At 51.2% G+C, this 15,749-nt stretch overlaps 2 protein-coding genes across 2 annotated transcripts; one reads left to right on the top strand and one right to left on the bottom strand.

Annotated features, from left to right (window-relative positions):
- Positions 1 to 247: 247 nt before the first annotated feature.
- VFPPC_18363 (transposase) lies at positions 248 to 4,768 on the top strand (the record flags this gene model as incomplete). The annotated part of the gene is made up of 1 exon (XM_018290168.1): positions 248 to 4,768. One exon carries the CDS (start codon positions 248 to 250, stop codon positions 4,766 to 4,768), a length of 4,521 nt encoding a protein of 1,506 aa, XP_018136449.1.
- A 2,106-nt stretch (positions 4,769 to 6,874) lies between these two features.
- On the bottom strand, positions 6,875 to 10,952 carry VFPPC_18364 (Ankyrin repeat protein; the record flags this gene model as incomplete). The annotated part of the gene is made up of 3 exons (XM_022429986.1): positions 6,875 to 8,936; positions 8,998 to 9,820; positions 9,911 to 10,952. 3 exons carry the CDS (start codon positions 10,950 to 10,952, stop codon positions 6,875 to 6,877), a joined length of 3,927 nt encoding a protein of 1,308 aa, XP_022285811.1.
- Positions 10,953 to 15,749: the final 4,797 nt, after the last annotated feature.

Here is a 15,749-nt window from a genome sequence, read left to right as displayed (position 1 = left end):
TAGCTACCTGACGGTCCTGCTGCCGCTATTTGGAATCTTGTAACACTACTGATACGGCCTAATGTTTGACGGCTTCAGCCTCTGTCTGACAGCTGCTGGCATCATCGACCTTGACACGGGATCCCCTGAAGATGGGTTATTTTAAACGCCCCCAGCCAGATTCAATGTTGGGATAAGACTATGTTACTATCATCCTTTCTATTAACACCCACGAATTATGTCAAGCAACACTAATTACGAAATCTCGATGCCAACTACGGACAAGCTCCGTGGCATGGCCAATTGGCCTGAATGGTCAACCAAGGTCCAGCTTGCGCTAGTGTCAATGGGTCTTTGGGGCCATGTTAAAGGAGAGGTGATACGGCCAGCAGATGATGCAGCTGATTGGGTCAAGAGCGATTCTAAGGCTATATTTTTCATGATCAACAACATGACGGAGATAACGCAGCAGAAACTAAAACAATCCGGCTGGGATGTAGACATCGCAACATCCGAAACCACTTGGAATCTGTTGAAGTCCTCTGTTACAAAGATTACGGATGAATCCCTTGCTGATCTCTTAATGAAATTCCCACACTATAAGCGCAGGGATTTCACGACGTTCAACGCATATATTGCAAAAACACTGTGGGCTTGGGATACGATTGTCAAAGCTGGGGGCTTAGACGATAAGTTCTTAGTCATGACCTTGATGAATGGTATCAAAGACACCTATCCGGAATGGTATACCAACTGGAAGCACGATTGTGACAGAGGCAAGTTTCCAACCAAGCAGGACTTCCTACAGTTTCTGTCCGCTAAGGCGGATGACGAAGAAGCTGCTGGAGCCCCTATCAACTTGTCTATGCAAACACCCAATCAGCTACCACGATTGCCGGAAGGGACCAAAGGGTCGGACCAGTGTCACATCCATGTTAACATGGCTCACACAAATGATAACTGCTGGTCGCGACACCCAGAAAAACGACCCTCTTGGCATAAAGGCAAACGAAAAGGCAAAAATTCTGGCCGAGTCGGTAATCCAGATATCATCCAGCCGATGAACCTTGCAATTCTGGCGACCGCCTTATCATCAGATGCCGTAGTATTGGATTCCGGAGCTGCGGAACACTGCTTCAATGACCTTAAGTGGTTTACACACATTGACTTCCACGATGAAGACAGTCGCTATGTTGGGCATAATAACGTCCCCTATGGTCGTCAAGGAATTGGAATAGTGCAGATTACGGCGAATGGGAAAACACTTATCCTGCACAACGTTGGATACTGTGCGGTTGGTGCCGCAAATATAATCGCGACGAGCATCTTGGAAAGGAGCTATGGTCTGGTTGTTAATGGTCAAACTAAGGAACTGGTTTTTGCAAGTTCAGGGCATAAGTTATGCTCATATGCATGGAAATCAGGAATAGCTGTTCTTGACATTGGACCACAATCCAAGTCACAATGCAACTTTTCTGTTCTTCCCAATCGAGCTACAACTAAGAATGTTGATTACGGCCTAATGCACCACCGGCTAATGCATGCTGGTGTAGAGAGAACTAAACGAGCTTGCAAAGCAGCTGGGATCCAATTGAATGAGTCATCTATTAAGGAATTTCACTGCGAGGCATGTTATCTTGGCAAGGCGGATGCTATTATTAGCCGGGCCAAGTTCGAGCCAACGGCATTTCTTAGTCATGTCTACTGGGATCTGCTACAACACACACCAATTGGATACGGAGGCTACCGTTGGTCTCTTCACGGCATAGACGGATATACTGGCTTCCAATGGATCATGTTTTTAACCAGGAAGAAACACGCGCTGCCGAAACTAAAGGAATGGAAGGGGAAGGTAGAGAAGATGAGTGGCGGGCATCAAGTTCAAGTCTTTGTCTTTGACAACGGCGGCGAGTTCAAATCAGATAAGGCCGCTGAATGGGGCACCAAGGAAGAGGTCAATATCAAGTATACAACACCTTATGCCCATGAACAGAACGGCAGAGCCGAAAAAGCTGGTAAAGACATTGCGGCTGGAGCTCGCACAACACTTATTCAGCTACAACTACCCCAAGAACTCTGGCCTCTCTTCATGGAGACCAGTGTGTACATTCACAATCTCCTACCGGTACGGCGGTACAACTGGCAAAGTCCGATCCAACGGATGTTCAAAATCATCAACCTGCCATATGAGCCAAATCTCCAGCACATCCACACATGGGGTTGTAAAGCCTACGTCACAATCCCCAAGGAAATTCAAGTCAAGAGCCAGAAAATGGCCAACAAAGCCAAGATTGGCAATCTTGTTGGCATGGAAGGTCTGCATGGCCACGTATACAAAATATGGCTTCCGGATGAGCAACGCGTCGTCCGGGCCCGTGATGTGCGCTTCCATGAGGAACCCAACAATAAAACACGCACTGAAACGACGATCGAATACGAAGCTAAACTCGTCGAGCCAGACCTTGAAGGCTCCGGAAAGATCATCTACACAGAAGTGCGGAATGGGCTAGGCACAGACCTAGGCAGAAAACAAATAGAGGAACATCATCTGGGTCCGTCTGGCACAATAACACCAGAAACACATTCAGCAGACCGGGGTTCACTGTCCCCAGATATTAGGCTGGGAACACCTCTCGAATCGCCACACAGTATGCTGTCAGATATTGATGTGGTTGAACAAATCGATGACAGCGGTGCTAGCCAAAGCCAGCATGAGCAGCTTCATCAAGACACAGGGCCAATAAGACAGGCACCTGCAGACGTGGATAAGAACCCACGATCAGAAACACCGCGGAACAACTTGCAAGAACGAACACCACCCTATACGCCGGCCCAACAATATAGGGGAGACCAAACACAGATTCGGAACCAGCTTGCCCAAGAAGAACAGGAGGACCTGCTACAGGAACAGCCCATACCACCTGCACGGGCAATGCATGGCACAGTTTCCGAAGAACAGGATGTTGAAGATCCAGCATCGGAACAGCCGATGGGCCAGGGGTTAGTGTCTGATCAACACAACCATCCCAACCATTCTTCACATCGTAGCCTGCGTAATCAACCACGACGGGACTACTCAGACAATGGCGTTACAATTGCTGCAGAAAGAGCAGCCAAGTACATCAATCTAATATATCGAGAAGAAGACATCATACAGAAACAGCCAAAACTCCGGCTAATACCGATGTGGTCGATCATAAAGATCAGGGAACATCTTAACCAACCACGAGTACCAAAAAACTGGTTTGATGCCCGTATGCGAAATGACTATAAGTCAAAGTGGCTGCCAGCAATGGAAAGACAGTTCCGGAGCCTCGCTGAGATGGACGTCTGGACCCTTGTTGAACTGCCACCGGGCAAACTTGCGCTTGACGGCCGATGGGTGTATGATGAGAAATATCCAAAGGATGCCGATCCCTACGCACGAGCCAGATGGGTCGTACGAGGTGATCAAATCAAAGACTCATACGCCTTAGAAGATCTCTATGCAGCAGTAGCACATATGACATCAGTGCGACTCTTCTGTACAGTCGTTGCTCTCTTGGACTTGGCCTGGGCCCAATATGATGCAGTGACTGCGTTCCTAAATGCAAAGGCACGACAAGAAGTATACATGAAACAACCACAAGGCTTTGGTGATGGATCCGGACGAGTGTGTCTGCTGAAACGAGCACTCTATGGACTTCCAACAGCACCACTGTGGTGGTTTGATACAGCCCGCGCATATTTGAAAGAGCTAGGATTTGCGCCACTGGCATCAGAGCTCTGTCTCTTCCGACGAGACGATGGAGTCCACATTCTTCTATACGTTGACGACATGATCATTGCGGCGCCCACTAAACAGATGGTCAAGGACACAGCTGAGTCGATTGCCTTGCGATTCAAAATCAAGGAAATCGGCGAGGTGACAGAGTTCCTAGGTCTTGAAATCAAGAGAGACCGATCACAGCGCCGCATCTGGATCAGCCAAGAGAAATTCATCGATAAGATTGTAGAGAAATTCTTCCCTGACCAACAGCTTAACAAGGCACAGAGCCCCTGGCCTTCGAAGACCGAGATCCCGGCTAACTGGAAAGAACTGGATGTCGCGATGCCATCCACAGACTGGCTTGAACGTACTGGCAGTCTGAACTTTCTATCCATGGGGACGAGACCTGATATCACATATACCGTACAACGGCTGTGTGAAGCTAATCAGGGCCCAACCGAGATACACGTCCAAGTACTGAAACATCTCTTCAGATATATATCAACAACCAAATCGTATGGCATTTGCCTCGGTGGTAGTTACAGAATCACAGATCTCAAGCTCCGTGTATATGCGGATGCATCCTTTGCAACGGACCCAATGACCCGCTTCTCAACAGCAGGCCATATTGTCTTCGTTGCTGAGGGACCAATCCATTGGAAGTCGGCCAAGCAGACGCTCGTGACGACTAGCACAACCGAGGCTGAATTCATCAACCTCACACCAGCGGGAATGAGCATATTGTGGATATCGCAATTCCTCGCTGACCTGAAAATGCCGCAACCGAAGCCATTAGTCCTATTTACAGACAGTCAGAACGCCAGGTTGGCAGTATTAAATAAGAACAACACGGCTCGTACGCGTCATATTGATATCCGGTACAAGTGGATCATCAATCGTACCAATGATGGGTTCTTTCAACTTCATCAAGTCGGTACAGACGAGATGACAGCCGATGGATTGACAAAGGCACTTACGCCAGTTAAACATGCCCAATTTATCAGGCAACTCAACCTGGGCAAAGCCCAAGTCACTCGCTGAGTTTCTCCTTTGTATTAGTTGCTAGGAAATATCATAGATAGCTTCAGTTAGTTAGGTGTATTGTCAGGCTTGGCTGAGGGGCGGTGTTGAACATGATACAACATCACGTGCAACGTCCAGCCTGCGCCTTCCATAAATAGCCTACGTTGGCGGCATCTCTAGGTTACAGAATCAACACACTCTTTCCATCTGTGTTCCGCTGTGACGTTCAACAATTTGGAGTCTTAGAAGATTTCCCTGTGGTGAATGCATAACCTCTAGGCTTTGCCCAGGCATTTATAGCCATAAGAAGCGATTCACGTGAGTCATATACGCCCTCTGACGGGAGCACATCGTCAGGGAATACTGCTTGAGCCATGACAGAATTGTGTGGTCTGTAACAGTACCGCTGTTGTGTGTGTGCGGAAAGGGGGGCGCGCAAAAATTAGTCAGCAGGGCGCGCAATATTAAATGCGCGCCCGGGCGCCTCTGTATTGGCCGCCGTCCCTATAGTTATCCGCAGGCATGAGTTTAGGTTGCAAGCAAACGGTAAGTTTGCCGCCACAAATGGCTTTTCCTGTGATAAGGTAATTAACTGCCGCAGACGGAGTACGGTTTGCTCCCTAGGTGAGGCAGGAAACAGGCCAAGTCTGAGCAACCCCGTGGGCCGGCTGCGGAACAGGGTGGCATGAGTAGTAAAGGGCTTAGTATTGGTTCGGTCTGTGACTACCGAAGACCAATAGAGCCGTTAATGGCTTCCAGCGAAGCTAGAAGCAACGCTGCAAAATATACCTCTGTCAACAAGGAAGAGTTGCAAACGTCCGCCATAAACTACAGTTGTAGTATCTAGCGAATGACTAAAGAAGATAGAGCAACTTGCGTCGCCCGTAATAAGGCCGGAACTGGCTCCATACAACGCCCTATACTGTACCTGCAGTAGCAAGTTTGCAACATGTATTTGAGGTGCGGGGTCAAAGGGAGCCGTCGCGGGGCTGTGAAATACTTTTCGGAACTTCGTTGGTACCTCTTTATTCACACGGACATCCATTTAGTGCTCAAAGCAACAGGCTAAATCCCCACCGCCTCCAGCTGTTTCTGCATCCCTAAGTACAGCTAAGTACAAGTAAAGTAGATCCTGGCCGACTGCTTGCCCAATCCGTTGCGGGTGCAGTTGACCCGCAGCTACGATGACAGTTGCAGACATGGTCGAAACGAGCTTCAGGCATTCGAATGCGTGCGTGGACTCAAGAACCACCCCGGCATCGGCTTTGGTAGCTTCGGATTCCCGACTGCCAATAAATGCGACAGTCCTGGCACGCAGTCGCGTAGTAAACTTTTCAGCTTGTACTCTATTTTTGCAATCGTACGAGACTAAGACCCTAGCAGGGGACAGTGTAGGATTGATAGCTGATTGTCGAATCCAGCGGGCGATTACTTCGATGACTGGGCCGAGGCCGCCAAGATCCTCGAAGAAAAGAAGTATCGTCGAAGAAAATGGTATCAAAACCTGCCAATAGAGGTCATACGCCAGTTGTGATAGCTCTCGGGCCGAGCAGCCACGAGGTACAAAGGTGTGTAGCGGGTGATGAACATGGCTACCGTCAGAATACCCTGCTTTGATCGCTTCCAAGAAATCAAGGTTGTGCAGCTCGCAATCGAGGAGTACTGTGTTTGAGCTCCATTCTCCAATAGTAATAATGGAGCGTCTGGTCGGCCCCGAACAGTTGTCATTCGAGCTGAGATGTAGTCGCTTCGACCTGCCGCCGATTGCAACCAGCAAGCGTGGCGGCAGAAAATGCCCGTCAAATAAGCTGTATGCACGCCTGTGTTCTAAAAGAGTTGGAAACCCCCCTCCCAGGATTCAAAACTTTACGTGAGGCTTTGGCCTTCGGCAGATCTAGAAGGCAACATACCAGTGCAGGAAGTCGGCGTAACCACTCTGCTGACCTAACGAAGCATTTACGCAGCTTTGGAGTATAAATAATCGGCTCAACAGTCAGCCCCGAAGATCCAGACGTTTGTTCCTGCGGACTGCTTTCACCAACGCAACATTGCCAAACTGTAAGTAGACCCCTTCCAGCTGATAATATGTAATGTAGACCGATAATTCCGGGAGACTGACCTGATTTAAACAGAGTATACGACAAAGGAGGGCCTTTGTTTTTTAACGTCAGCATGTGTTTGGACCAGATCCCCGTTGAGCTCTGCTGCACTATTGCGGAATTGCTTCGCTCCCTTGTCTAAGAGCAGCTTAACAATCTCTTGATGGCCTTTCCATGAAGCGGCCAGGAGTGCGTTGCTATACTGGCCGCCCTCCGCGTCCATGTTCGCTCCCTTGTCTAAGAGCAGTTGTACAATTTCTAGATGGCCATTCCATGATGCGGCCTGGAGAGCGTTGCCGTACTGGCCGCCCTGCGCGTTCACGTCTGCTCCCTTGTCTAAGAGCAGTTGCACAATCTCTTGATAGCCATCCGCCGAGGCGGCCTGGAGAGCGTTGCCAAAGTGGCCGCCCTGCGCGTTGATGTCCGCTCCCTTGTCCAAGAGCAGTTGCACAATCTCTAGATGGCTATTCCACGAGGCGGCCTGGAGAGCGTTGCCGTACTGACCGCCCTGGACGTTCACCTCCACTCCCTTGTCTAAGAGCAGCTTAACAATCTCTTGATAGCCTTCCTCTGAGGCGGCCAGAAGAGCGTTGCCGTACTGGCCGCCTTGCGCGTTAACGTCTGCCCCCTTGTCCAAGAGCAGCTTAACAATCTCTCGATGGCCATTGGATGATGCGGCTAGGAGAGCGTTGCCGTACTCGCCGCCCTGCGCGTTAACGTCCGCTCCATTGTCTAAGAGCAGCTTAACAATTTCTAGATGGCCACTCTCTGAGGCGGTCTGGAGAGCATTGCTATACTCGCCGCCCTGCGCGTTGACATCTGCTCCGTTGTCCAAGAGCAGCTTGATAATCTCTTCATTGCCTCCCTTTGAGGCGGCCTGGAGCAGATCGACCATCTCTGCATGGCCTCCCTCTGAGGCGGCCTGGAAAGCGTTACCGTGAGCGCCGTACTGCGCGTTGACGTCTGCTCTATTGCCCAAGAGCAACTTGACAATCTCTTCATGGCCTTTATATGAGGCGGCCGGGAGAGCGCTGCCGTACAAGCCGCCCTGGGCGTTGACGTTCGCTCCCTTGTCTAAGAGCATTTTCACAATCTCTTGATAGCCACTAAATGATGCGGCCTGGAGAGCGTAACCGTATAAGCCGCCCTGGGCGTTGACGGCTGCTCCATTGTCCAAGAGCAGCTTGACAACCTCTTGATGGCCTTTATATGAGGCAGCTTGGAGAGCGCTGCCGTAGTAGCCGCCTTGCGTGTTGACGTTCGCTCCCTTGTCTAAGAGCAGTTGGACAATCTCTTGATGGCCGTTCTGTGACGCGGCTTGGAGAGCGTTGCCGTACTCGCCGCCCTGCGCGTTGATGTCTGCTCCCTTGCCGATTAGATCTCTTGCAGGCGCTACGAGTCCATCGAAGCAAGCGTAGTAGAGTCTGGAACCTCGTGGAGGGCCTGGGTCGTGGTCCAAATACCTATCAGCCTGATACAATCGAGCCCATCGTTGGAACGTCGCTTCCTTTTCCAGGAACCTTACTGTCGCTCGAACTATATCATCCGAAGCCTGAGCCAACGCAGCATGGTATGTCCAGATTTCCGCCGCGCATCTTGCCATAGGAAAATCCCGCTTGATTTCGTCATGGCTACCATTGATGTCCGTAAGATAAGTCAAGCACGTCGTCGTGATGGAAATGCTAGCAGTCTTAATTTTGAACTGGTTCTCTGTGAGTAGGTACTCTTTGACGGAAAAGTGGGCAAGATGTAGCTCTTTATCAGTGGCATGTACGACTGTCACTAAGCCGGGACAGTAGTCTAAAACGTCGGTCTCGCAAAACAGTCGACGCTTGTCGTCAAACCCTCGTGGCTCGTCTTCGATCTGTGTTGCTATTACTTCTTTAGCCTCAGCCAGCTTAAGAGGTCGCTTCAAATGCACTAGAAACTGCAGGAGCCGCACCGCGTCGTTTTTGAGCTCCGTCGGTATGCGTTGAATCATGCGTCGGTATGTCTCTTCCAGGTTCCGCGGCAAAGATGCGAGAGCGTCCTCAATAGCCGCCTCGTGACGACATCGAGCCAGGCTGTCCAATTGACAGAACGCCCACCTGAACCTTAGTAGAGCGTCAGCAAACCATCAGCATATCGATTGAAGCAGTAGCATCTCACATCCCGTCGGCCCCGTCGCCAACCTTCCTCCGTATCCTCTCGAGGAGATTCGGGGACAAGTGCTTGTCCCGAAAATCCTGTCGTTGTGAAAGCTGTGCTGTGACATACGATCGGATATCGACATTGATGGACTCCTTCTCAAGTGCTAAGCAGTTTTCCTGGCTTATCAATGAGGGGATGTCGCGCAGGAACACGTGTTCAGGCCGACCGGTGCAAATCAGCTGGACATCGCCCAGCTCTGGCCTGGACACTACGGCCTTCATCCACCGGAGAAGTTCATCCCTGGTTGTCGACTCGTCCAAGGCGTCCAGAACAATAGAGCCTTTCTTCTGGACTGCAAGAATCTTGCACACAACATCCTCGAGCGTCTTTGTAGCAGGTTGATCGCGGCCATCCAGGTGTGCTTGGAATGAGGCGTCAAGAAGACCTGCAGAACCAGCCCCGCCTTGGTAAAGCTGGAAAGCAAGCGACCGCAACATGCTATCCACGGTCTGTTTTGTCGTGTCGCTAAAGTCAAAGAAGAAGCTGAGGATAAGACGGTCGTTCCCTTTTGTGAGATGATCCAGTACAGTCGTGCTGAGAACCGTCTTTCCACACCCCGCGAGCCCATTCAGCCATAAATGTCGACGCGACCCCGAGCACCACTCCTGGAAGACCGGGTTTCCAAGGAGCCACGCGCCTGTCCCCTCATGGCGGAGCTTCCTCGCGTGGTTGGCGTTCGTAGACGGATCTGGGGGACGAAGCCAACCCTCGATCTTTTCGGTATGACGGTCAGACCCGGCAGCATTCATGTTCTGTTGCACGCCATCGATCTGTTGTTGAACTAATCGCAGTCAGGACATATTCCAAATTCGAATAGTATTCGGTCTCATGTATTTGCTAGTCTAGCCTTAGTGAACGAACAAGAACTAACCTAACCGAAGCTCCTCCAGCACTTCCTGCACTTCCAGTGCCTTCTTGGTCTCCTGGACCTCCGCGGCCGGCACGTACGCCAGAAGCTCCTTGGCATACGCAGCGGCAGTAGCTGAGGCGTAGCGTTGCCATCGATCGTTCTTGTGAGAATCGGCGTAGTCGCAGATACCTCGGATCATAAGACAGGGAAAGTGGTTCATCAGGCCGGCCGCTTCCATCTCAAAGCAGATGCAATCCTCACCGACGTCAGTAACAATCCGATCGCGCGCAGCGGCGTCTTTGACAAGCGTGTTGCCTGATGCGATGATCCCGTAGTGGATCTCGGGGTCAGTAGCGTCTCGAGGATCACGTTGAACCTCGCCTGCCGTATCACAGCACCGGCAGTCCGGCCCGGGTACGTGGTCGCATGAAGCTTTGAATAGGCGGTCATTGTCGACGCCCTGGTGAGCATAGCCAGGATTTTTCTTCGATCTCTTGCCCATCTTCGGGTGCTTCTCCAGCATCTCTTGCAGGAAGCTGGGAACCTCGGAGTCTTTCTGCTCGTGAACGCCTTGGATTTTGGCAAGTGCATTTAGGAGCACCGTCGGAGGCCGCCCAAGGAAGCCCTTGCGCTCACGCTTGTCACCCGACTTTGCTTTGATCAAGTCGTACTGGCAGACGCCGCCCGATGTCCCATCGGGCTGGCTCACGACGATGTCGCCAAGCCGGATATCGCGGTCCTCGTCCGGTCGTGCGATGCCGCCGCCTATGCCGACAAAAAGGCCAACACGGATGGATGGCAGAGAGGCAAGCAGGCTCGAGGCCGTGGTCGCAGCCGATGTAGTTCCATAGTCTCCAGCGGCAAGAGAGACAATGACAATGTTATGCTGACCCACACGACCCCAAGTGTAAACGTTCGTGTCAGTCTGGTTTCTAGTGAAACCAGTTGGAGCTGCATGTTCCTCATCGAGCATCGCTTCCGCAGCGGCTCGCTCGATGGGAAGAGCAGCGATCCAGGCGACTGTGTAGGAGTCGGGGTTGTCCAGAGCGTTGTCGGATGCCATGGTGCGGAGGGAGGCGCACGAGGCCGTCAGACTGGCGGGTGGAATGATAGGGTTGTGCGGTTCGTCTACGTCGATGAGGAAGCTGAGCTTGAGTCACCCAGGGAGGGGGAGGGGGAAGAGACGTGACGACGGCATACTGTTTATCACCGTCAGTCGAAGAGCGCAGCCTGGTCAGCTATTAAAGAAAGACAAAGGCAGCAAGCTGGAGGTGAGTGCCATCTTTGGATGGTGCTAGTCCTGCGAGTGCCAATAAAGTAGACCGCGGCGCGGGTAGTTGTGCATATAGACGGTCGGCCATTTTATTCTAATTTGCATCCGTATTCGCCAGCCGATGCTGGACAATCTGCATGGCCATTCACTTGACAGGCGACTTGCCGCCGTCCTTTGCGACGATGTCTCAGCCGTCACACCGTAACGCTTCGCCATCTGACCAAAGCCCCGTCAAGACACAATCAGCCCGGCTTGGTTCTACTTTTCGCCCAACCTCCTGCCCCCTGCTGATTCTGACATAACTCACGCTCCTGTTTCCCCGTCATCCAATGGCGCGGTGGGGTGTGGAGCCATGGCGCTTCGGGATCACCAAAGCTCCTGATCCGATCATTCGACCCCGCAACGTAAGGTAGTGTAACAAAGGAAGACGTTCAGCTCCTATCCTTACACTGCCAGCATTGCCGCCTGGGGCGGCCCGAGCCTTATGGCGCTTTTGAATGCCACCATCACAGGTCCAACCCTTGCCCATCGACAACTGGAATGCCTGACGGGCAACCGCACAAACATGGGTGCTTCAGCTGCCCACTCCAACCTGAAGACTCCTTTCAAGGTGACGTTTCTGCCATGGACTCCTCCACTCACTAGCTGGCTCCTTGAGCCAGAGCACGAGCAAGTCCGCAACGCGTCCACGACACGATCATGACCGACTCTAGTCGCACCCAGTCGCATTGTACCGCAAAGAATCTAGGTACTTGACCTCCGTGGCAACTCATGTAACCGCCAGCATCAGAGGGGAGATGGTCCTCTGAAAGCCTCATCAGCGCCAACAGCTGGCTCCAGCATGTGAGACCAGATCCATGCCGCCACACCCGCTGCGCCATCTGCGCTGGCTTGGCTGAGAGACATTCGTCGCGGAGCCAGTGGCATGTCTCGTGTCTGGATGACAACTCAGGTGTGTCCCAGTCTGATCCGTGATTTTTCTACCTGGGCGAGCTGCGCTTGGAGTCGCTGAAAATTGCGACACGCCATCTTCACTGAACCCCCGGCTCGACTACAAGGCTGCTAACTGGAGGGACAGACTTTCTTGGAAAAAGTCGAAAGAGATGGACAACAGTGCAATCTCCAGGGCTACCCTAGACTAGAAGCCTCCGACTGTTACGAACCAACGAGAGCAAGCCTAAGCTAGTCGAGAGCCGGATTTAGTGGGGTTAGAAGCCGCTCTACTACTGCACCTTTCCGTATACAACTATGGCACCCTTTGTAGCGTCATACTAGAAAGCCTGGCCAGATGAGTTTTGCGTAATACGGCAGCCAAGGACATTGCACATGGCACACGTCGAGCGTCAACACGGGGCTGACAAAGAGAGTCGAGTGAGACTGAAGGTCTATGGCGGCGGCTATACCCGCAGTCACTCCCCAACGCAGGGTTGTTCATTGGCTAACCGATCAAATGCTACACCCACCCAAGTCACCACTCTGGATCTCACAGAGGCTGCGGTAACACAAACCCCAGCGACAAATCTGGCTCGACAGCCTCGGCGCCCCAGCCCTGAAGGAACGGCTTCGCAGATTCGGGAATCTTCTTTTTCATGGCCCACGCAAATGCCTGCACAGCCTGTAGGAGGTATCCCATGACCTTCATGTTCGTTGAAGCCTGCTGGGTAATCATGCAGGCTGTCGCAAAAGACGAATGGACAGCTGGGTCTTCAAGCATGGGGATGTGCGCCAGCCCATATCGCAAACGGTACCGCGAGCACCGTTGCAGAGGCCAACCGGCTGCCAAAGGGCGCCAATGCACATAGGGATCTGCTTCGCCAGGTTGCCTGCCTTGTCGTCAGGGGCTGCAGCCGCGCCAAGGCCGACATCCTTAGCCTTGACCTAAATGACTGGCCGGCTGAGGCGGTTCGAGGTGGTAGTGGTTATATTCGTTCACACTATCTTCCGTGGCGTATACTCGCAAGGCGTTGGCGAAACTGGCGACCTCTTGATCATCAAGCTTCGCCTGTACTCGGCCGGAAAGGAGTTTCCAGGACTCGACTGACAGTTGGAGGAGCCGCAATTCCCCGAGAGCTGTGCGAAACGCCTTCTGATCGTCGCCCCGTTGCCGTTACTACAGATATGGGCCCATGATGAGGGCGGAAGATGCGGGGGGCCATCGAAAAGGGTTGTTTTTATCGAGGGTTGATCTCGCTACGTTGGTAGTGCTGAAATGCCCCCATCGTCTCGACCATGGAGCGGGAAAAGGTACAAACAATGGCTGGTACAAAAAAAAAGCCGTAAATGAGTCCCATGAACGACTGGCAGAAGGCAGGAATCCCCGGCCGACTGTGGTCTGCTGCACAGCCAGCGTGCCAAGTACCATGCCATTCTGAATGCCGCGACAACCAATTAGGATGAACTCTTCAAGCTCATGAACAGGTTTGTGCCTTGCCACGTCTGTGGAAATTGTTAGCAGAGTCTTGATATTACGGCGAAACCCTTACCATCGTGCAGGCCGTCTCGGCCAGAGGTCGATGATAGGATCTTGAGACTGTCGTCCGTTGATTCAAGCTTTCTTACTCGAATTGAATGTCCTATATCGACTTGTGACGCCCGGGTCGTGACAATAATTGAGCTTTGATGCGCCGTAGGAATAAAGTGTTTAATGTCGATTCCCGTGCTATGTGTGCGGTTAGTCAATTTCGGGTTGTCGTAGTTGTCGTATACAATAAGCCACCTAGTGTTGCCTGGCAAGTTCAACCATGCCTTGACAGCTTCGACTACCTTGTTATGATTTTGCTGTAGGTCTAATGCACTAAGGCGGCAAGCATTAGGGTGTTGTTGCAAAATCTGCCTTGCAACTTTAGTGAAGCTCTGTTGAATGGACGCTTCGTCTTTAATGTTAAACCAAAATATGGCCGAATATTCATCTCGATATCGCTTTGTGTATGCTACGGCAAGCTGTATATCCTTGATATCGGCCCATAAAGCGTTTCTGAGGGTCATGTCTTTGGTTTTACTTCGCATTTGCCACGCTTGCTGTTTCTTCCATTTTTGCTTTCTTGCGTTCTTTAGTGTTTGTTGTATTACCACATTGTACTACGCAGCTTGTCACCGACCGGCCGTAATATTCATAGCTCCGTGCTACCTGTCTGCCACTGCCAGTGCATCCTCGGGAGGCGGCGCTTTCAGCGATGCTGACTGGCCAAACAAAGCTAATGATAAAGTTTGAAAGAGACACCGAGAGATGTGATATTTTTCAAATATTGCAATTTCACAAGATATTAGTATGATCACTAGTTACAGAAAAGTAGTAAGAGATGAAACATACCACGGCATCACCACACCAACTGGCCACGGCGGCGGTCATAGTATTGCTACATAATGGGATCACCGTTGATCTATGTCGCTAAATGTGAGCTCTAAAGGTTCAATGTACTTGTGCAAATTAGGACATAGGTATTGATTTTGCACAATGGTGAAGTTTCCGCCTGATCTGCTGGCGCGATATCCTAGAAGGGCGAAATTTCAGGAGCGAGCGAGATTCAGGGGTAAAATGAGAAAACGGGCCAGGTATTGATACGTTTGGCAGAGCGGCACCTAATGTCAGCTGATTCGCCACAGTCAAGCTCAAAGAAATGCTCACTATGCATTCCGCTGATTTAGGTGTTGCTTTAATACAAAAGTGTAACGGTCCAAGCGAGTAGATTGACAACTGACTAGACAACTAAGAACAAGTATCCAAAGCCAAGGTAGAAGGAGAAAACAACTGCCGCTTGGCGACAGTACCGATGCCAGTGGTTATTAGAAGGGCAAGACTGTTAAATCAGCGTCTACCTCGCTTCTCCGTGGCATCTGCGCTGTGACCCAGACTGTCAAGGGCTCATAACTACAATAACTTCAACAGATACAAAGTACAAAGACACGTGTAACTAGAGCCATAGAGACTTATCTATTTCCCAAAATCAAGAACCTCCCCACATTGGTAAAGGAATTGGTCAGTCACCGAACGTCGCAATCGTGCTCCCTTCTGTTTTGTCCATGGCTCTCTCCTGCACGTAGTGAAGCGACTCATTGTGTTGGGCGTTAAGCCAATTAACTTTAAGCACTTATAGGACAATACTTGGAGGGCCTTTGTGCACAAGTCTGGCCAGTTCCTTGTGTTGTTGGAGTGCGCGAAAAGGCTACCGTACGTATGTTCCGAAGGCAACTGGATCACGCCGAGGGTTGTGAGTAACTTCCTCTAATGCTTGCACGGGTACATGAAGAATTAATGCCAAGTTGGTTACAAGCACCTCCTCTACTTGTAGCCTGCCGCTTATCTGTCAGTCAGTCCACAGAAGTCTGACCGCAGCAATGCATTCTCTTCCGTCGGTAGAGAGTCTCCCGGGCGTAGAGCTCCTGGGAATACAGTGTCCCGTCCTGGACTTGAGGGCGACTGGCGTATAGTAATGGGTTGACGAACTCTTTTCTTGTTGGCACAGCCGTGGTAGCTGGAATATTTGGTGACTAATTGGTCACTGGTGGATTTTGATACGTTGAAAGTCTACTATTGTGAAGAGATTCCTGCTTTGAAGAAGTTTCTTTATGATGAGGTTACTCTTGTGG

This window comes from Pochonia chlamydosporia, chromosome 2, assembly GCF_001653235.2.
Source record: "Pochonia chlamydosporia 170 chromosome 2, whole genome shotgun sequence".
NCBI lineage: Eukaryota > Fungi > Ascomycota > Sordariomycetes > Hypocreales > Clavicipitaceae > Pochonia > Pochonia chlamydosporia.
Note: the sequence above shows the minus strand (reverse complement) of the source record. Positions and strands in the feature narration are given on the sequence as shown.